We start from the raw sequence: 23,667 nt of genomic DNA, 5'->3' as shown, positions 1-23,667 counted from the left end.
AATAGAAACAGAAGGGAAAGTAGATGTGGAAAGAATTCATCGAACTCCTTCTGAAATAGACCCTAAAAAAAGAACACCACGGAATATTGTGGCTAAGCTGCAGAATTACCACACAAAGGAGAAAATCCTGCAAGCAGCTAGAAAAAAACAATTTAAATACCAAGGTGCCACAATAAGGGTCACCCAAGATCTGGCTGCCTCCACATTAAAAGATAGAAGGGCCTGGAACCTGATATTCCGTAAGGCAAAAGATCAAGGACTGCAACCAAGAATGAACTACCCAGCTAAGTTTAGCATCTTTTTCCACGGAAGAAGATGGTCATTCAATGAAACAGAGGAATTCTATATGTTTCTAAGAAAAAAACCAGACTTAAACAAAAAATTTGATCTACATCCACAAGACTGAAGAGAAACAGAAAAAGGTACACAGAACCCTTGAGAACTGTAACTCTGTTGTGGGTATATAAAAAATACTCAAGGATAATTTGATTTTACTGATATAAAAGAAAAAAAGGGGGGTGTAGTAAAGGGAAGGAGGTCGGTTCAGAAAAAGGGGAAGGAGTGATAAAAAGAGGGAAACTACATCCCAGGAAGAGACATAGAAAATACACCATATCTGAGGGAACTTAGTGAGGGGGAGAATCATTGTGTGAATCTTACTCTCATCAGAAGAGGCTCAAAGAGTAAATAATTAACATATTTGTTTTTCAGAGAATTTTCTCTCACCTCATTAAAAGGGGGGAGAGGAAAAGGGAAAAGGAAAAGGGGAATAAGTGAAGGGACTTGGAGGGAGGGGGGAGGGATCCTAAAAAAAAAAAAAAAGAGGGAGGGTTGCGCGTCACAAGGGGGGTCTGTAAATTAAATATCGGGGAGGGGGATCAGGGGGGTCAAGGGAAAAAAGCATAATCTGGGGATAATACGATGGCAGGAAATACAGAATTAGTAATTTTAACTGTAAATGTAAATGGGATGAACGATCCCATCAAACGGAGACGGATAGTAGATTGGATCAAAAAGCAGAACCCTACAATATGTTGCCTACAGGAAACACACTTAAAGCAGGGAGATACATACAGAGTAAAGGTAAAAGGTTGGAACAGAGCCTATTATGCTTCAGGTAAAGCCAAAAAAGCAGGGGTAGCTATCCTTATCTCAGATCAAGCAAAAGCAGAAGTAGATCTCGTTAAAAAAGATAAGGAAGGAAACTATATCCTGCTGAAAGGTAGCATAAATAATGAAGCCATATCAATACTAAACATATATGCACCAAGTGGTATAGCATCTAACTTTCTAAAGGAAAAGTTAAGAGAACTGCAAGAAGAAATAGACAGTAAAACTATAATAGTGGGAGATCTCAACCTTGCACTCTCAGATTTAGACAAATCAAACCACAAAACAAACAAGAAAGAAATTAAAAAAGTAAATAGAACATTAGAAAAACTAGGTATGATAGACCTTTGGAGAAAACTGAATGGCAATAGGAAGGAATATACTTTCTTCTCAGCAGTTCATGGATCCTATACAAAAATTGACCATATACTAGGACATAAAGATCTCAAAATTAAATGTAGGAAGGCAGAAATAATAAATGCCTTCTTCTCAGATCACAATGCAATAAAAGCTACATTCAGTAAAAAGTTAGGGGTAAATAGACCAAAAAGTAATTGGAAACTGAATAATCTCATCTTAAAGAATGACTGGGTGAAAGAGCAAATTATAGAAACAATTAACAATTTCACCCAAGATAATGATAATGATGAGACATCATATCAAAATCTTTGGGATGCAGCTAAAGCGGTAATAAGGGGAAATTTTATATCTTTAGAGGCTTATTTGAAGAAAATTGAGAAAGAGAAGATTAACGAATTGGGCTTACAACTTAAAAGGCTAGAAAAAGACCAAATTATAAACCCCCAACCAAAAATTAAACTCGAAATACAAAAATTAAAAGGAGAAATCAATAAAATTGAAAGTAAAAAAACTATTGAATTAATAAATAAAACCAAGAGTTGGTTTTATGAAAAAGCCAATAAAATAGATAAACCTTTGGTAAATTTGATCAAAAAAAAGAAAGAGGAAAATCAAATTGATAGTCTTACAAATGAAAAGGGGGATCTTTCCACCAATGAAGAGGAAATTAGAGAAATAATAAGGAGTTACTTTGCCCAACTTTATGCCAATAAATTTGATAACTTAAGTGAAATGGATGACTTCCTCCAAAAATATAGGCTCCCTAGATTAACAGAGGAGGAGATAAATTGCTTAAATAGTCCCATTTCAGAAAAAGAAATAGAACAAGCTATTAATCAACTCCCCAGGAAAAAATCCCCAGGGCCAGATGGATTCACATGTGAATTCTACCAAACATTTAAAGAACAATTAGCCCCAATGTTATATAAATTATTTGAAAAAATAGGGGATGAAGGAGTCCTACCAAATTCCTTTTATGACACAGACATGGTACTGATACCTAAACCTGGTAGATCGAAAACTGAGAAAGAAAATTATAGACCAATCTCCTTAATGAATATTGATGCTAAAATCTTAAATAAGATATTAGCAAAAAGACTTCAGAAAATCATCTCCAAGATAATACACTATGATCAAGTAGGATTTATTCCAGGAATGCAGGGCTGGTTTAATATTAGGAAAACTATTAATATAATTGACCATATTAATAATCAAATTAATAAGAACCATATGATCATCTCAATAGATGCAGAAAAAGCATTTGACAAAATCCAACATCCATTCCTACTAAAAACTCTTGAGAGTATAGGAATAAACGGATTATTCCTTAGAATAATCAGGAGTATATATTTAAGACCGTCAGTAAGCATAATATGCAATAGAAATAAACTGCAACCTTTCCCAGTAAGATCAGGAGTGAAACAAGGTTGCCCACTATCACCATTACTATTCAATATAGTACTAGAAACGCTAGCCTCGGCAATAAGAGCCGAGAAAGAGATTCAAGGAATTAGAGTAGGAAATGAGGAAATTAAACTATCACTTTTTGCAGATGACATGATGGTATACTTAGAGAACCCCAAAGACTCTGCTAAAAAGCTACTAGAAATAATTCAAAATTTCAGCAAAGTGGCAGGATACAAAATAAATCCACATAAATCCTCGGCATTTTTATATATCACTAACAAAATGCAACAGCAAGAGATACAAAGAGAAATTCCATTCCAAACAAATGTTGATAGTATAAAATATTTGGGAATCCATCTACCAAAGAAAAGTCAGGAATTATATGAGAAAAATTACAAAACACTTGCCACAAAAATAAAATCAGATTTAAATAATTGGAAAGACATTCAGTGCTCTTGGATAGGCCGAGCGAATATAATAAAGATGACAATACTCCCCAAACTAATCTATTTATTTAGTGCTATACCAATCAGACTCCCAAGAAACTATTTTAATGACCTAGAAAAAATAACAACAAAATTCATATGGAAGAATAAAAGGTCAAGAATTGCAAGGGAACTAATGAAAAAAAACTCAGAGGAAGGTGGTCTAAGTGTACCTGATCTAAAGCTATATTATATAGCAGCAGTCACCAAAACCATTTGGTATTGGCTACGAAATAGACCGGTAGATCAGTGGAACAGATTAGATACAAAGGACAAAAAAGGGTACATCTATAGCAATCTAATCTTTGACAAACCCAAAGATTCCAACATTAGGGATAAAAATTCATTATTCGGAAAAAACTGTTGGGAAAACTGGAAATTAGTATGGCAGAAATTAGATATGGATCCACACTTAACACCATATACCAAGATAAGATCAAAATGGGTCCATGATTTAGGCATAAAGAGGGAGATAATAAATAGATTAGAGGAACAGAGGATAATCTACCTCTCAGACTTGTGGAGGAGGAAGGAATTTATGACCAGAGGAGAACTAGAGATCATTATTGATCACAAAATAGAAGATTTTGATTACATCAAACTAAAAAGTTTCTGTACAAATAATACTAATGCAAACAAGATTAGAAGGGAAGTAACAAATTGGGAAAATATTTTTAAAAACAAAGGTTCTGACAAAGGTCTCATTTCCAAAATATATAGAGAACTGACCATAATTTATAAGAAACCAAACCATTCTCCAATTGATAAATGGTCAAAGGATATGAACAGACAATTCTCAGAGGAAGAAATTGAAACTATATCCACTCACATGAAAGAGTGTTCCAAATCACTACTGATCAGAGAAATGCAAATTAAGACCACTCTGAGATACCACTACACACCTGTCAGATTGGCTAAGATGACAGGAACAAATAATGACAAATGTTGGAGGGGATGTGGGGAAATTGGGACACTAATGCATTGCTGGTGGAGTTGTGAAAGAATCCAGCCATTCTGGAGAGCAATCTGGAATTATGCCCAAAAAGTTATCAAACTGTGCATACCCTTTGACCCAGCAGCGCTACTACTGGGATTATATCCCAAAGAAATACTAAAGAGCGGAAAGAGACATATATGTGCCAAAATGTTTGTGGCAGCTCTTTTTGTTGTAGCTAGAAACTGGAAGATGAATGGATGTCCATCAGTTGGAGAATGGTTGGGTAAATTGTGGTATATGAAAGTTATGGAATATTATTGCTCAGTAAGAAATGACCAGCAGGAGGAATACAGAGAGGGTTGGAGAGACTTAAATCAACTGATGCTGAGTGAAATGAGCAGAACCAGAAGATCACTGTATACTTCAACAACGATACTGTATGAGGATGTATTCTGATGGAAGTGGAAATCTTCAACATAAAGAAGATCCAACTCACTTCCAGTTGATCAATGATGGACAGAGGTAGATACACCCAGAGAAGAAACACTGGGAGGGGAATGTAAATTGTTAGCACTAATATCTGTCTGCCCAGGTTGCATATACCTTCGGATTCTAATGTTTATTGTGCAACAAGAAAATGATATTCACACACATGTATTTTACTTAGACTATATTGTAACACATGTAAAATGTATGGTATTGCCTGTCGTCGGGGGGAGGGAATAAGGGAGGGGGGGTAATTTGGAAAAATGAATACAAGGGATAATATTATAAAATATATATATATATAATAAAAAAAAATTAAAAAAAAAAAAAAAAAAAAAAAAAAAAAAAAGAAACAAAGAGCCTCCTTTCTTTTTTAAAGTGTAAAATCAGTTTCCCAAAAATTTAACAAATGCATGTTACAACAAGAATTTATTAAGCATTAAGCACTGTAGGGAAAATATTTTATCATGTATTAATATTATCTAAACCTAACTTTATGTAACATATTGTCTAATCCCAGTTTACCAAAGAGATCAGGATGGCCTCACAGATACTAGAAGCAAACCACTTGGCTGTAACAAATGCTTATATTCCATACCATCCTTGTCTTTGGTTTGTTCAGGTCTTAATTTGGGTGCACTCAAATCATGTGTTTTGAGTTCCCCAAATTATACTGAATGTTTATATTTGCCTACTGATATACATCTCAAATTGCCCTTCTCTGGAAACTGCTGTCTACATGTGGCAATTCAGGCAATTGTCTGAACTCTATATACAGTAACATCACAGAGACTTGTAAGGGAACGACACTTTTTTCTGGTTCTCTCCTTTCCCAAATGACCTAATAAAATTCTTTTTAAACCTGTTTCAGGTATGAGGGTTTATTCTCTAAAAGACTAATAGCACTTACTAGGTACCAAGACAAAGGTAACATAAATAATTAATGAGAAGAGAGTCGATAAAAAGATGCAAGTAAGGCACTAGGACTAGAAGGGCCTTGGAAAGTTCTCATGATAAAAGAGGGAAATTAAGCTGACCCTTGAAATGAATTTAGAGGCAGAGATGATAGAACAAGTTATTACAAGCATGGGAGACAACAAGTATGGAATACAGGGAAAGAAGATGGAGTACTATGTTTAAAGAAGTACGAGTAGGCTAAGTAACTAGATCCTAGAGTGTATAGCAGGAATACAAATGACCTGGAAATGAAGGTCGTTGTTATGCGTTTTCAGTGTCAAAAGAATTGCTATAATTTGCCAACAGAGTTAATGTATGGAATGAGGGAGGGTGAAAAGTTGAGGATATCCTGTGATCTAAGAAGCCCAAGGAAAAACTTGTTGGTTCAGAAAAAAAAAGGAGAATTTAGGGAGAAAGTACCTGTTTCACTTATACAATGATGAAGAGAACCATCTACACCCAGAGAGAGAACCATGTGAATAGAGGGTGGAACACAGCATAGCACTCTCACTCTCTGCTATTATTTGCTTGAATTTGTTTCTTTTTTCCTCAGTTTTTCTTTTTCTTCCTTCTTGATTTGATTTTTCTTGAGCAACCAGATGGTTGTGTGAATATGTATACACATATTGGATCTGGCATGGATTTCAACATATTTGGCATGTATTGTGACTGCCTGCTGGGTAGGGAGATGATGGGGGGGGGGGGTGTAAAAGGGGTCAATGTTGGAAAAATTACCCATGCATATGCTTTGTAAATAAAAAGCTTAAAAAAAAATGAGTCCTGTTTTGGATGTATTACAGATGCATCTCTATGTTTGAAATGTTAAAAATATCTGGTTGATATTGGATTGTAGTTCAAAAGAAAGATGAGGATTAAATATATAAATGTGGGAGATATCTGCAGAAATCATAAAGGAACCCATAGGAGCTGATTAGATCAGTAAGTGAAATAGTAAAAATCAGGAAACAAGAAATAGAAACATAAGGAAAAATCATGATTAGTTGTTAGGATACAGACAAAAAATTAGAGAAATAAATCCCAAAGAGAAAAACATATGGAGGAAGAAGTGATCAGTACTGTCATATACTGCAGAGAAAACAAGAACTATCAGGGGAAGAAAAGGCCAGATTTAACAAAGTTGGATTTGAGAAATTATTCTAAAACTGCAGCTGGTAATGTCCATAACCTAGACCCTACCATGGAACAGCTGCAAACTGGTTTTTCCGTAGAAGAAATTAATCAGGAAACCAATTTGGTAAGGATTATTTAGTAACTGTCCCTAATCTTGCCCTCAAATGACAAACAGCTGTGGTATACTGGCAGAAGACCAGAATTTTTACTTAGAGAATTTAATTTTCAATACTGGTTCTTTTTCCTAGCAGTTACTGGGTCCCATTCTGGACATGCACTTCTTCATCTGTAACACAAGAGGGGACAGGGGGTTCCAAGGAGCCACATATCTCTAAAACCTGTACTCATATATAATTCTATGGTAGACAGAGGGCTTTGTTGAACTTAATGCTTTTTTCAACTTAGGAAGAGCTGACAAAACTTTTCCTCTTCAAGTAAAGCCTTTTGAGTCACCTTCATAAAATACTGAGCAACATGGCACAGGGTTGAAAACTTAAGGAGAGGTAAAGATGAACCACAACCCTCCAAATTGTAGACTGGAAATAAATAGCTCAGCACATGCCTGGCACACAATAAATGTTATCCATTGATTACTGATTAAATCTCTTAAGGTAACTGGGATACTATTTGTGTCTTATCCAGAAGAAGGGTCTCTCAGAATACCAAATCAGTAATTTTCTGAGGCCATAACTCCCTAGTTTGGTTAACCAGAGAAATGGAGGAAGGCCTTATGGGAGTTGGGTGTCCCTCCCTGAAGAGTGTCTGACACTTTTGAAGGGAATATCCACATTGATAAGATCAGGATTATCTGGAATACTGAACAAATTGAGATCTCTAATACAGAATTTTTTTTTTATCTGTTTTGGCTCAAGCTCCTACTCATTTACCTGTACTAGATTACTTGGTAATGTTTTTTTCTTGCTTACTTCCCAGTAGGTGATACTACTTTGAGCTAGAAATAAGACTATAAATTGGTTACTTGAGTAATTCCTAAAATTTTCTATCATTGGTCCCTAAAAAGAACTCACATAAGAAAACTTGATGTCGTATTTAGGTGGCATAGTAGATAGAGCAGCCCTGAAATCAGGAGAGCCCGAGTTCAAATCTGGTCTTAACACTTAACATTTCCTAGCTGTGTGACTCTGGGCAAGTCACTTATCCCCAACTGCCTCAGGGGAGGAGGGGAACTTGATCTACAAATGGAAGATGGCACCTCCTCTGCAATTTATCATCTTAAAGAGTCACCTAAAACCCTGAGAAGTTAAGTGAATTGACCAGTCATATAACCTGTCATATCAGAAGTAGACTTGAACCCAGAATTTCTTGGTTCTAAGGATGGTTCTTATCCATCATGATAGGGTGCTTGTCATGTTAATCACCACACTTTACAATATTCAACTCAAGAAGTATTAATTGACTGCTATATACAAGCCATTAGATGAAAAATATCACATTCTAGGACCTCAAAGAGTTTACAATCTAGTATGAAGCAATACAGTATTTTAGTAATGGAAGTCAAAAAAAAGGTGACTGAATAGAAGATGAAAGTATTCTACAATAAGAGATTACAATAAAGATCTTTTAAAAAGCAAAGTATGCTCAGCAAGTGTGAGGCAGCACAAATGGTGAGAATTATAGTTTAAAGACCAGAGGGGAAGGCTGTGATTTTAAGATATTCAAGGTAGCACAATCATTAGTAGTGACAAGATCTAAGCAGTGAATGAACTAAAACTGGCTGGAGTTGAAGAGTTAGAAAAGACACTGTAAAGTGGTAGTTATAGAATTCAGGTACATAAGTATCAGGGAACAAAAACCAAGTGTTCTCTTCATTTTCTATCTGATTCCTTCCTAAATTTCATGCCTCTCCCATTAGAAAAAGTTGATCACCAATAATCAAATTATCAAATAAAAAAATAATAATAATAATCAAATAACAAAAACAAAAATTAACACAATGCAGAATTTCTTAGCTTCTGATTCATACTCAATATTTTCTTACCTCAGTTCCCACTAACCAGTGAATGAAGAGTAGGAGCTATGAACTAATCCTAAAGTCTTCCTTTATGAAGGAGTCAGATTCATTTTCCATCAGCAGCTTTCTTAAGATTTTAAGACTCTACTCTTTTGAGTCACCAACCACTTTTCTTCTTGTGTACATCTTCTCTTACTACAAAGAAAGCTCCTTGATGGAAGGGAGTGTATTTTTCAATCTCCAATACTTAGACAACTATACTTGCTTAATAAATGTTTGTAACTGTTGTTGTTCAGTGGTGTCTAACTCTGTGACACTTTGTGGAGCTTTTTTTGTTTTTGTTTTTGTTTTGTTTTTGGCAAAGATACTGTTGTAGTTTGCCATTTCCTTCTCCAACTCATTTTACAGATGTGAATCTGAAGCAAACAGGATTAAATGACTTGCCCAAAGTTACACAGCTAACAAATGTCTAAGACCAGATTTGAACTCATGAAAGAGTCCTTCTAATTCTAAGCTTAGTGTTCTAGCTACTGAATCACCTAGCTGCCCTAACAATTATTAACTTAATTGAAATAATCTAATTACTAGGGTACAGAGGGGAATTAGCACCTATCAGTATTTGTGAATTACAGTATATCGTCTACATGGCAAATTATCAGGTAAATTGGACAGCAATGTGGAAAAATAAAAATTCTCTCTAATATCAAACTAAATCTGTCAGGACAGATTAAAAAGCCAATTCCTCAAAGGCATAATTAAGAACTCATATCCATATAGCCATTTGTAACTAACTTAGTACACACAATAGGCTTAAAATTGTTACCTACAAGTTAAAGAAGAGAAAACAAAGTGCAGAGTTACATAGCTAGTAATTCCTGATGGCAGACTCAAGTATTCAGAGGGAGGGAGGAAGGCAAGAAGGAAGGAAGGAAAGAAGGAAGGAAGAAAGGAAGGAAAGAAGGAAGGAAATAAGGAAGGAAGGAAGAAAATAAGAGAGTGAGGAAAAAATGAAGAGGAGGAAGAAGAAAACAACCAGACAAGAAAAAATTTCATAATACTATGAAATGAAAGTCAATCAACTAGAAAAGAAGATCCAGAGTCTTTAAAAAGAAAACAATTCTTTGAAAATTATAATTGGACAAAGGGAAAATAATCAAGCTATATGACACCAAAAATAACAGAACATGATAAATGAAAATAATAGAAGAGAATGTTAAACATAAGCAAAACAACAAATCTGGAGAACGGAGAAAAAATAAAAATAATTGGACTACCTTAAAGGTGTGACCAAAAATGAACCTTAATACAATAATAGAAAGAGGAATCAAAGAAAATTGTCCTCAAATAGAACAAGAAGGAAAAGCAGAAATACAAAAAAATCACCACCTCAAAGAGATCCTACAAGGAAAACAAAGGAACATCACTAAATTTTGAAACCTCCAGATCAAAAAGAAAATTTTACAAGAAAGAAAACAAATGACACAATTCTTATTAGTAGCTACAATAAAAAGCTGCAAATTCTAGAATATTAAATATTGACAATCAAAAGAACTAGACCTAAGACCAAAAAAATATTATATCCACTAAAATTAAGCATAAATATTGACTGAAAAAAAATGGACATTGAATGAACTCATAGATTTTCAGGATGTCTCAAACAAACCTGAACTTATAGAAAATTTCAAATATAAGTACCAAACACTAATTTCAAGGGAATTAATAAAGACAAACTGTTTATGTTCTATATGCAGAAATGTAAAACAAATGTCTATGACTGACATCAGTAATTCGGTAGTCCAAAAGAAGGACAAGAACTGAGTATTTATTATCTAACTGACTAGGAGAAAATAAAAATAGTAATTTTGGTATATAAATGAGATGCAGACTAAGAACAGACAGATTATTCGGGAGGGGAGGATTGGTAATTCTGAAAAGCTACACACATCAGGAATGGGTTAAAGAGGAAACAATACACACACACACACACACACACACACACACACACACACACACACACACACACATCATGAAGAATATAGCAGTATTCAAAAATTTATAAACAAATATGGGGAAAGGGAATAGGACAAGGTGAGGTATAGAAAGGTGTATAAATTTGCAGCCATAGAATAAGATATGGGGAGAAAGAAAGGAGAAGGGAGAGGCAGGAGAGAAGAAGGGAGAAGGAAAGGAAGTATAGTCTATTATACCCATGACATAAGACTCTCAGAAGCAATATAGAGTTGTTTAAAAAAAGGATTCAATTTCTAATCAGAAAGCCCCACCTCAAATACCATGAACCATTTGTGCCTCATCTCATTTAAACTTTCTGCCTCAGTTTCTTCTGTCAAATTAGAGCATGGGACTAAATAGTCTCTAAGGTCCCTTTTAGCTGTAAATCAATAATTTTTTGACATGTGATTGGATAAGGCATCATTATAGAAAAGAGACTGAGGGTAATAAAAGTTCCAAAGGAAAGGTTTATTTTTGTTAAACTAATTTTTCAAAAGTTCATTTACACTAATATCGTCCTTTTGCAGTTCCTTAAATGTTCTTTTTTATTTTTTTTCAAAATAGGACATATATTTTCTGACAGCCTTATTTACAGAGACTGAAGCTTTTAAAAAACAGTTTTGCTCAATAGACCTGAACCAAACATGTAAATTGCTCATCAGATTCCAGCCACAGTATTCACTTAAAATGTGCTCAAAAAACAAGTTCAACATGGCAGAGTAGACCAAAAATGACAAAATACTATTTTCAAACACGTGAGGCTATTTCAGAACTAAGTTTATCACTACTAGGATAAGGACCTGTTCCCAGCTTACCAGAACCTACTAAAGTTTGTGGAAACATAGGGCAGGAGGACAAAAGGTGAGCAGGACCTACAGCCTGGCACCATCCAAGGTGAAATAAATACTGGATTATTGCAAGCCTGCATGCTATGTATCAAGCCCTCTCTAATACGAAAATGTCATCTCAATTAGAAGGATCCCAGAAAACTAGTCACAAAATGAAATGGAATCCTTACTGGAGACACAACTATTGAATTTCAGAAACATCCATAATTAATGTTTCCCTCCAATTTGTCCTATGCCCTGCAGTTCTCTCCCTGGGTGTCTCAAATTACTACACTAATAAGCACAACCCTATTTCTGCTTGTAACAAATACTCCCATCAAATCTCAAGTAAGAGAAATTTTGCCATAATTTTACCTAGCCAGTGGAATTTCTCTCTCAAAGCAGTAATAAAGAGAAAAATAATACCCTCATATTTTATTTTCCACTCTTACCCACTGGCAGACTTCTTTCCAAATACTTGAAAGCAACTATTATTGAAATTTAAAAGCTCCATAGGATTCCATTTCTCAAAACACTAATGTAACAAAGAGTTTCTAATTATTATTCCCCAGAAAAAAAAAAAAGAACAAAACCTATACCTCTATAAATAACTAGCTTCTGATAGGGGTCATCATCTAGGACACATCTTCATTCAGTAAAAGGTACATTTTCAAAACAAGTATCAGTACCTTTTTGGATACCTGGCTATAAAGAAAGGTCTATTTCGCAACTCCCAATAAAGAGCTAATGCAATAACACTAAAAATTTGGTATTATTTATCTAATACAGTTAGAATGATAGATTTTGATCTAAAGCAGGGATGGGCTTAGAATTAATTGCCTTCATGGACTGCTGTAGGCACTATATTTTGGAGAGAATATGGTGGATTCTCCTGAATATTTCCTCATACTGTGCTTCCCCGCAGCATGCTACTCAAGAAGTCCTTCACACACCAGCAGAATAAATTGTGTACTTCAATTGAAATGGTCCACCATGGGGAATGGCCTTTTACTTTTCAATAACAAAACAATTTCAGATAAAAGAAAAACACTGTTAAAGATGAAAATGCCAATGTTTCAGAAAATGCCATTTCAAACAAAGTTACAATGATTTGGAATGCAGGAGGATGGTCTAGGGAATCAGGCCATGTCAACTATAACAAAGGTAGGAAGTGCTGCTCATCACTGGGTATTGAACACATGTCATTATTTAGATCCCCTGCTTACCTTTTCTAGTCTCCTAAAACCCTCTAGATAAGGTTTGGTCAATCCTGTCTTCCCTATCTTTCACTAAGAACATTTCACAGAAGAGTTAATCATAACTGTTCAAAATCATAGATAACAAAATTAACTCATTTCATTAATTCCTAACATCATATTAAAGTGGAAAATAATAATTCCTTGACCATATGAAAGTATCTCAACATGTTTGGTTTTTTTAAAAGATAATTTGGACAGAAAATATAACTGGAAAGCGTTTTCCCACTGATTTAAAAAAAAAAAAAAAACCACACCCAACAATATTTTGAGAAAAAAAGATATGAGCAAACCACCTCTCTGCAGAGATGTGGCTTTGGATTACTTATGTAATATCAAGTTTATAGAAAATCATACTTTGTTAAGCCTTTTTTTTTTGCATTTAAAACATTCATTATAAATAAGAAATAGAAGAAAAAATACATTAGAAATGTTAAGTGATTCAAAAACAAAACCAAAATGATTTAAAAAGAAAAGTATGGGAGAGAATTGGGAAGGATCTTCCTCAATAGAATATTAATTTCTTGTGAGTATAATCCCATTAAATTTGTTGTTGTTACTGAATTTTTATTTGTTTATTGGTTGTTTTATTGTATTCTTTTGCCATTGCATGCTAATCTTTAGAGCAATAGCTTAATAAATGTCCACTGAATGAAAATGAATTGGCAAATACCTTAGTGTTGACAAGTTACTGCATACACAGATTCAAAGAGAAGAGAAAGGATGGATTTGAACCAACATAATGACAATTACCATCATTTGACAGAATTTTCTTGCTTTTTAATAATATCCTGAATTAGTATTAAATGTGCAGCAGGTGGCACAATGGATCAGGCATAAACCTGGAGTCAGGAAGACAGAAGTTCAAATTCTGGCTTCAGAAGCTTCATGAGCTTAAGGTCATTGGAAAACCTTGCAGTTGTGTAATTTTTTATCACTATATCCTTAGCACCGGAATATGCACACAAACCAAAGAACTTAACAAATTATTAAAAATTTTATTATTTCTTATTACAGCTTTTTATTTTCAAAACATATGCATGGATAATTTTTCAGCACTGACCTTTGCAAAGCCTTGTATTCCAAATTTTTCCCTCCCCAGATGGCAAATAACCCAATATATGGTTTAAGAAATGTTTACAGAACTGATGGAAAGGAGGAAGAAATTAACAACACAGACAATGTTGCAGTCCCAATTGCGGAACCCCATTTCTGGGTGTTTCTCAAAATAATAGCAATTGGATTCAAATTGATATAGTACTTAAAGGTTACAAAGCATTTTCATTTGCATTATCTCATTTGATCCTTATAACATGATTACTAATTAAGAATTTATGATTACCCCATTTTATGGATAAGAAAACTGTCAATTGCCAGGAGATAAGTAATGTTACCTTGGTCACCTAAATGACAACTAACAGAGAAAAGACTCTCTCCTGTCTTCTGATTTCAAGTCTAGGTTTCTTTTTAAATTACGCAAAAAAGGAAATATTTCTTTAGAAAAAATGAAATATCTGGCAATGAAATAGAGTAACAGAAGAATTAATAATAGTAAAAATAGCAGTAGTAGAGGTGATGATGGTGGAGGTAGTAGTAGTAGTAGTAATAGTAGTAATGGTGGCAGTAGCAGTAGCAACAGCAGCTAGTATTTATATATTGCTCTAAGTTTGCCAAATGCTTATGTCATCTGATCTGTAGAGCTCTATCCACCATACCACTTAGCTGGAGAAGCCTGTTTTAATATTGGCATGAAAAAATGAAACATTTTATGTTATGCTTTCTGTACAATAAGAAATATCATACAATAAAACCTCTGTTAATTAAGAGAATAAATTCCAATGACATACTTTATAAGATACTACATTACCAGAGAGATATAAAACAGAAGGTACAAGGATGCTTTCTAGAATGCCAGGGGAATCTGGAGGGAAAAGCCTTTGCAAGGCCAATTTCAACTGGACAAAAATGTCCCCAAATCTTGGAAAAAAATCATTGCTAAGTTTAAAAAGCTCTTTATCTTATAGTAGCTATGAGAATTGCACATAATACTCGTAATCCAAAAGAAAAAAGGTTGTCATTATTTTTTCTCATATCACATTTCACTGTTCAACTAATTTAGCAATAAAAAAAAATATCCACTTTTTCAATGAGTGGTAGAGAAAGGACTTGAGACTAGAGGCCTGGATTTGATTAACATCTCTGTCATAATTTAGTGAGCTAAATAAACTAAACATTTTGAAACATAATTTACTCATCTGGGAAAAAAAAGGGGGAGAAACAAAATACCCTAACTACTTTATTTATAGAATAGCCAGAGAGGATCCAATTAGATTTGGGCAGAGACAGTTAAATGGTACAGTACATAAAGCACTGAATTCAAATCTGATATCAGATACTAACTGTGTGATTCTTAACAAAGCTCTTCACCCCTGTTTACCTCCATTTCCTCATCTATAAAATGGGGATAAAAAAATCAGGTTTATCATGAGGATCCAACAAGACAGTATTTGTGAAAGTAGTCTAGGACATCGTAGGCATTTAATAAATGCTTATTTCCACCTTTCCTTTATAATTCTATAACACTAGATAAATATAAGCAATTACTGTGATCATCATCATCATTAAAGACTACATCTTTCAGTAATTTGGATATGACCAAGTTATACTAAACCTTCTAGGTTTTGTTTGAATTTGAAATCAATGCCCTAAAGTGTAGGGAATGAATTACTCCATGGAGATATGGCCTCATTCTGTAATTTATATCAAATGTATTAATTCCCTTCTGCTGGTTATCTTTAAAAACAGATCCTCTTCGAATCAGAAAAAAAAATCTATTAATCTGTAGTTTTTCAGTAAAAAAGCCAGTATAGTATAGTAAAAGAACACAGTAAGAAAATCTGGATTCAAATCCTGGATCTGCCAGCATTGAGTGAATCATGGACAGTAGCTAGGTCTTACAAAGGGTAGAGTCCTGGACTTCTTCATGGTGCAATTGAAAGAATAAAATAAAAGTGATATAAATACACACTATTAATTCATCATTAATTTAACTTGTTGTCTCCATCAGCAAAATGAAGAGTTTGAACTAGGAGATCTCTAGAGTTCCTTACAGTTTTAAAATTACAAAGCAATAAGTAAAAAAGTAGCCATGACACACCATGGACTTAAGTTTATTGTATGCATTACTACAGAGAGAAGTTTTGAAAAAAAATAAAACTGAACCTCTCACTCTTGCTTAATATTAATGCTTCTGTTCCTTCAGTAATAAACACAGTCTGAGACTGGGTCTGAACTAGAATGTTTTGATATTAATGAAATCTTCCAAAGATTATCTTCTAGTATCCCAGATTGCAAGAATGTAGAACAGCATCCATGCCACAATGAGGCATCAAAGTAGGATTTGAATGAAGGAATATAGGTACCATGATATAAACAAATACACTTATTCAGAAATTGCAGTGTCAGGCTTTTGTTTTTGCTTTATCTGGCAATAAGAGTATATACAATTGATCCTCATACATTTTATATACTTGTTTTAAATATGAATATTATGGTATAAAACTAGCTATGCTGTATGAACAACAACGAAAGAAAGGAAAACAATATTCCTAAAAATGTGAACAGATTTATTATCCCAAATAGCTTTAGCCTTGTGCCCCTACCAAAAACAAACAAATGAAGAATACCTCTAAAATGGTTTGAATGACCTCATTACCTGATATTTCTAAAATCCTACTTTATACATAGATTTATATATTTAATGGCAACCCAAGTTATGTTTCTGGAAAAGAGTATAGCAGGAAAAGGGCCAGGAAAATTAAAGAATCATATATTTTTCAACTAAAGATATTGTAAATCATGTAAAAGGGCTTTTGTTTTGTTTTTTAAAATCTTAAAACAAAGCTAAAAATGTCTTGGGAACCCTACAAATCATCAGATAATCTCTCCTAGAATTAGTAATCCTATGTAAACAACATTGTAAAAAATGGTAGATGAAAGTTGTAGAGGGTCACAGATAGTGGGGGAACACTAGGTGAGGTATAAGACCCTTCAGCCCAGAGGGAATCTGCTAACAATGTCTGCTTCTGCTCCCCATCTCTCCTAAGGGCTTCATGAGAAGTCAAGGGGGGGCAGGGGGTGACAATCTGTGTTCTACTTGAAGCAAGAGATACTTACATCAAGAGGCAATTACATAGCAAGATTCATTTTAGTTATCACTTCTCAATGTGCTGTGATGATGTAATGCTACATACTCAGTGTGATATAATTGTACTAAAATATTTAATGGCTGAGAGGACTTGAAATAAGGGGACTCCATCATGGACTCCATATTTGACCAGCCTCCTAGTTCCCCTGCTTCATCACTTCTCCACTAAGATCAAGGACTTGGGCTGGTCCCAAGATCTTCTAGAGAGTCAAGATGATATATTTTGGCAGCCCAATGTGGGGGCTCTAGAATGCATAGTAAAGTTTGGCACCCTATTTTGGGGACTCTAGAAAACCATACAAAAAGTCATTTATATTTTCTTTAACTCAATATGTCAATCTACCTCAAGGGAAAAGCAGTCCACTAAGTAGAATTAATCCATTTTCAATTTTTTTTTTTAATTTTTAAAAAATTCTCTAAGTATACAAATCTATGTGGGTTTACTTCATTTATAAAATCTTATACTTTAATGTTAACAAATATGAAACATTTGTATTTTTTTTTTTTTTGGTTTGTACTGTTGCCAGAAATACTTCAATATAATTCTATCTCATTAGATGCTCCAGGTAGGAACACAGAATATAGAAGCCTATTGCTTCAGTAAAATAATAGCATCAGATTCCATACTGTGACACTATTTTACAGATGAAACAGCTTCATAATGAGGTCCTTTTGGTGGAACAGTAATTAAACTCCCTTGAATGACATCTACAGGAGATTGACTTAAACTTCAAATATACTTTTTAATGGCCTACTGAGATTCCACTCTATTCCCATCATTTGTGCTGTGTCTCAATAACTATAGAAAAAGCAGATCATAAAGTAACAAACCCAGTTATGATTACCTTTGCTCCACAGATGATGAAAATAACTTCTATCCAAAGGTTGATTAAGGATCAATAAGCAATACTTCAAATTCCCTAAGGAGAAAAAGGGAAAAAGGGAACAGATTACTTATTAGTAGTAGTAGCATTTAATAAATTATTGGTGATCAAAAACAAAAAGTCCTAGAACAGACACAATCAATTGTTTTTTTTATTTTAAAAGGCACTAAAGATTAATAGGATCTTTTTTACCTTAATATACTATCAGTCCAACTGGAGAAAAGTATTATTAAGGCACTAAAGTTTTTGTTTGTTTTTTAAGTCAATTATATTATCATTACTGTGGATTACCTATTCATTGTAGGAGTTAATTTTCCAACTACTGCCTAATTGTTCCTAGGGCCATAGTATCTTACTCATACTTCCCAAAAGGTCTCTTTTCTTATGGGAGGTACTTTGAGGCTTTTACTTAAAACCTTATTTCCTTGTTCTGCCATTCCATTATTCGAGTCTAATATGATGGGACAACAAGAAATTTAAAAAACTTACTAAGAATTTTCTTGTGTACATTAGTACTTGCAATTAATCTCAATCTATTCTTTCCTCTCCATTTAAACCAAAGGAAATTTCTGTTAGTAAAAATGTCCTCTAAGTAAGATCATGTTTGTTACTTGTATTTAAAAAAAAAAAAAAAAAAAAAAAAAAGACATGAAAGTGAAATATCACTCTGGCATTTACTGAGCATTTATTACATATAACATGAGAGAATACTGTAAACAAGAAATAGTTGGATGGTTCTGTTCCTCAAGGAGCTTATAATCTAATTGGAGAACAGAATGTATACATAGAAAGTTATATAACATGTGTGTATGTGTACAGATATACACACATATACAGAGAAAAAATAGAAAGAGACAGAAATGTTAAACATTAGGAAATACTAGATTAAATCACTAGACAAGTGATGTAAACAGTATATGTTATAGGAGTTCAAAAGAGCAAGGGGTCTCTGCTGTCTGAGTTGGTTAGGTAAGAAATGAGCCTCAAAAGAGGCTTAGCCCAAAGACAAGAGAGAATTCAGGCAGAAAAAATGATGAAGGCAATGTTATAGAGAAACCAGAGAGACACTGTTAGGAAAAATGAGTAGTTTGAGCTTCAGCCTCTTAAATATAGATAGTCAATGAAGGTTGTTGAGGTTGGTATTACATGCATAAAACAATACTCTGGAAATATAAATCTGGACACAGTGTTTAAGATGGAAACTAGATTATGAAATTCAATTAAGAGACACTGCACTCATGTAAATCCAAGATAATTAAAGTTTGCGTGAAGATAGTGGCAATGAAATTTTGGAAAAAACATGGCAGCTGTAAGACATTACAAATGAAAAATCAATAGGACATAATGACTGATTACAACCAATGACAGACTATAAACAGGGTAGAGGATGTAACAAAAAATGGGAACTGAGAGTAACTAAAAGGTTTTGAATTCAAATAAATAAAAGGATGATACTTTTAAAGGGAAAACTTTTTAAGGAATTGCAAATTCTCTTTATTTAGTTAGGTTATGCACGTAATATTGATTTTTTAAAATATTTCTTATGAGTCATATTGGAAGAGAAAATCAGAGAAAAGGTAAAAGCCATGAGAGCAAAATAAAACAGAAGAAGGGGAGAAAAGTATCTTCAAGGGAAATGAAGGAAGCAGAAAATCTTGGGTCCCGAAAGCCTGAAAGTGAAAGAAAGAAAGAAGCAATGGAGGAAATGGAAAACACAGCAACAACTGTCCTGGTCAGAGAGAAAGGACTACTGGGAGAACCTTTTTAGGGATATGACTAGGGGTCTCAGAAACATCTTTGCCTTTAGTCTGAAAATTCAATTCCTCTTCTGATGACCATATTCCCTTCCAGGTTTTATATGAAGGTAATAGCCCCCTTCTTCTAAGATGAAGGCCATGCAGCTAGAATTTGGCCAAATCAAGACTTTGGGCCAAGATACATGAAATTGAAGAAAACACACTAGGTGAATTCATCCTGCTTTTGTTAGGATTTCCCAAAGTCCATGACAGGTGAAAGCTCATCTTACACAGTGTGACTACTGAAGAAAAGATCGCTGGCTCAACCACAGCCTACTCAGCATATATTTCCCTCCAGAACTGGAAAAAAAAAATTGACCATTATAGTTTACAGAAAAGGACAAGCCATAAAGTTAAGAACCAAAATGATGTTTTCAGAAGAGAAGCATGATCCACTGTGTAGCATGATGAAAAAGAAAAAAATGATAAGGACTGAAAATAAAAAGTCATTCAGTTTGGTGGTAAGAAAAGATATTAAATTTTAAGAAAAAAGTTAGGAGTGAAATAATAGAAATCACCATTACATAGCAAATGAGTGAAAGGGTGTAAAGATATAGAAATAGTGACTATTGTCTACTCTTTTAGAAAGGGTGGTGATATAAGGAAAAAGAGAAATAGCAAAAGTAGTTTAAGAAGACAGAATCCAAAGATTTGTTCCAAGTGGGAGAAAAAAATAAGGAGAACATGAAGATGTAATCAAAAGTGAAGATAGCTGGTGGAATGAGGCAGAGATACAAAAACACAAGTGGATAAGTTATACTGGTGAGGGTATTTGAGCCTATGGAAAGAAGATTTAATAAGCATCAAAAACTCTTTATATAGCATTTTATCCATAGTGGTATCCTAGGTGTCCAGCATGGTGCCTTGCACATAGTAGGACTTGTGGAATAAAATTAAATGGACCACAAAGTCTAAGACAAATGGCCATTTCAATAATGTAGGGGCAGAAGTCCATAGAGCCAAAGGAAAGATGAAAAGCCAAAGGAAAAGGATGGGTAGGAAGAATGAGAGTGAAGATCTGAGGCATGTGAAAATACTTTGAACAGCTGCTGTGGGGAACTTGCCAAAGAGATATTAAAGGACTGATCTGTAGCATTGACGGCCAAAATAAGATTAGAAAGTATGAATTTGTAGTGAGTTCAATGAGTCCAGTTTTATTACTCTTTCTATCAACGAATGATGGAGTAGAAATAGAAACAAAGAAAAAGATCTGTGGTAGTGACCCAGGATTAAAGACTGCCACATCAAGATGTCAAGAAAGTAAGGGGATGGAAGAATTAGACTGCAGAAAGACATCTCAAGAATTGAAATAATAAGAGCAAAGAACCAAAAGAACACCTGAGGAAAATGTTGGCGTTAAATATTCTTACATTTTCTTCTACTCTGAGATCACTTCTACTTCCCTCATTATTTGCTATTTGAACCTACATTTCTTTAACTTATATGTTGCTGTGATAGCCAGGAAAAATGTCATTAAAAGACTTGGCAATTGTCAGTGCTATAAAATTACACATGCATATATCTTGTAAATAAAAAGCTATAAAAAAAAAGGGGGGGGGGCCATAGATAGGGGCAGCAAGGTGGCTCAGTGGATAGAGAACCAGCCCTGAATTCAGGAGGACCTGAGTTCAAATGTGGGCTCAGCTACTTAACACTTCTGCTGTGTGTAACCCTGGGCAAGTCACAACTCCAATTCCTTCAGCAAAAAAAGAAAAGAAGAAGAAAAAGGAAATAAAATCTAAGTGAACTCCTCCTGTAAAAGGGTTGTAAAAATTCTAGACCATTACAATCAGATTATAATTGGTAGAAAACACAACAACCTCCAAATCTAGTACCAGAGCTGAGAGACTGCTACCATGGGAATAAGGTGGAATGTCCAGCAGATGAGTTAAAGTTGGATGCTATATTATTCAGTGCAAAGATTCCCTGATTTCCATTAGTATAAAGTAACCAGGAAACCCAAATGATTAGCAACAAAATATTTGAAAATGATGCATTTGTTTACCATGTGTGGCAACATCCAGAAAATATGGACATCAGAGTAGAACTCAGCAATGACTTAAAGAGACAATGGGATAAGAGGTTTTAAAGGAGGGAAAGGAACCTGCATGTGCAAAAATGTTTGTGGCAGCCCTTTTTGTAGTGGCTAGAAACTGGAAACTGATTGGATGACCTTCATCAGGAGAATGGGTGAATAAGTTATGGCACATGAAACAACAGTATGATTTCAGAGAGACTTACATGAACTAATGCTAAGTGAAATGAGCAGAACCAGGAGATCATTACACACGGCAACAACAAGAGTATACAATGGGGGCAGCTAGGTGGCACAGTGGATAGAGTACCAGCCTTGAATTCAGGAGGACACTTAACACTTCCTAGCTGTGTGACCCTGGGCAAGTCACTTAACCCCAGGCTCCAAAAAAAATATACAACGTTCAATTCTGATGGATGTGGCTCTCACAATGAGAGGATTCAACCACTTCCACCTGTTCAGTGATGAAGAGAGCCATATACAACCAGAGAGATGAATGTGGGAACTAAGTGTGGACCACAACATAGCATTCTCACTCTCTCTGTTATTTGCTTGCATTTTGTTTTCTTTCTCAGTTTTTCTTTTCCTTCCTTCTTGATCTAATTTTTCTTGAGCAGCAAGATAACTGTATAAATATGCATACATAATGGATTTAAATTTGGAAAAGATTTTGCAAACGTCAATGTTGGAAAAATTACCCATACATATGCTTTTTAAATAAATAAATTAAAAAGAGAGAGAGAGAGAAGAGAGAGAGAGAGAGAGAGAGAGAGAGAGAGAGAGAGAGAGAGAGAGAGAGAGAGAGAGAGAGAGAGAGAAACAGTGGGATGCCCCTCTTGCCCTCAGAGTCAAGTAAATGTTAGGTACATTTAAACAATAAGGTAATCAACCTCCAAGAAAAGGTAAATTGGGGCAAGAGGTATGCCTCTGCACTCTCCACTTAATCAGACAATATGAAAGCCTACTGGAAAAGTTAAAAAAAAAAAAAAAAAAAAAAAAAGTCTTTTATGTAAACAGGAAGATGAAAAAGTGATCTGAAGAAGCAGAGAGGGATCTTGTCCCACATGTCAAAAAGTAAATATGTGGAATTGGGAATGAGAGAAGAAAAAAGGAAGAAAGAGGATGATAGAACCCTTCAAGATAAGTAAAATAAATAGGAAGCTATAATAAATAACAAATAGAAGCTATTCTCAAAAAGGAGGAAGTTTGTGACTCTCTTAGCAGGAAACAGAACCTTGTAAGCTAAGGAATAATGAAGTGTATCCACAAGAGCCTATCAGCTATCCAGATAATCCAGTAAGGGTCTCAGGAAGATACAATGAGTACTGTAGCTGTTGACTCCCTGCTGAAAGATAGTAAGGCAGCTATCTGTTCAAATGACATTAACAAGCTTTAGCAATTTGTTCCAACACCAACACAACTTGGGCAAAAACATAGCAGGAGGCCTTGGACCCTTGACAGCAATCTTTGAAATGATAAACAGTATGAAAATGATAATACACATTCACCAAATCTTGTATCCTAGAAAGGAGACAATTCCTTGGATTTCAGAGAGGTGAATGTAGTTCTAATATGAGGAATTTCACACAAGGGATTCATTAGTCCAAAAGATGCTCTTCAGGCATATCTTGTTTTATTGTACTTTGTAGTGTTTTTTACATTAAAGGTTTGTGGCAATACTGCATTGGCCAAGTTTATCAGTGCCATTATTCCAACAGCAGGTGCTCATATCTTTTCTTTATCACATTTTGGTAATCCTTACAATATTTCAAACTTTTTCATTTTTATTACTGTATCTGGTATAGTG

General features: G+C 34.4%; 1 protein-coding gene across 1 annotated transcript in view; it reads right to left on the bottom strand.

Moving 5' to 3' along the window:
• TPK1 (thiamin pyrophosphokinase 1) overlaps window positions 1-23,667 on the bottom strand; it is a 431,745-nt gene that overhangs the window by 326,345 nt on the left and 81,733 nt on the right. Inside the window, exon 3 of the mRNA XM_074267641.1 lies at window positions 17,991-18,065. Coding sequence (XP_074123742.1) covers window positions 17,991-18,065 — 75 coding nt within the window. The remainder of the gene's footprint in view (window positions 1-17,990; window positions 18,066-23,667) is intronic.

This window comes from Sminthopsis crassicaudata, chromosome 5 (genome assembly GCF_048593235.1).
Source record: "Sminthopsis crassicaudata isolate SCR6 chromosome 5, ASM4859323v1, whole genome shotgun sequence".
Lineage (NCBI taxonomy): Eukaryota > Metazoa > Chordata > Mammalia > Dasyuromorphia > Dasyuridae > Sminthopsis > Sminthopsis crassicaudata.
The sequence above is the reverse complement of the archived record's forward strand: the minus strand, read 5'-3'. Positions and strand labels throughout refer to the sequence as shown.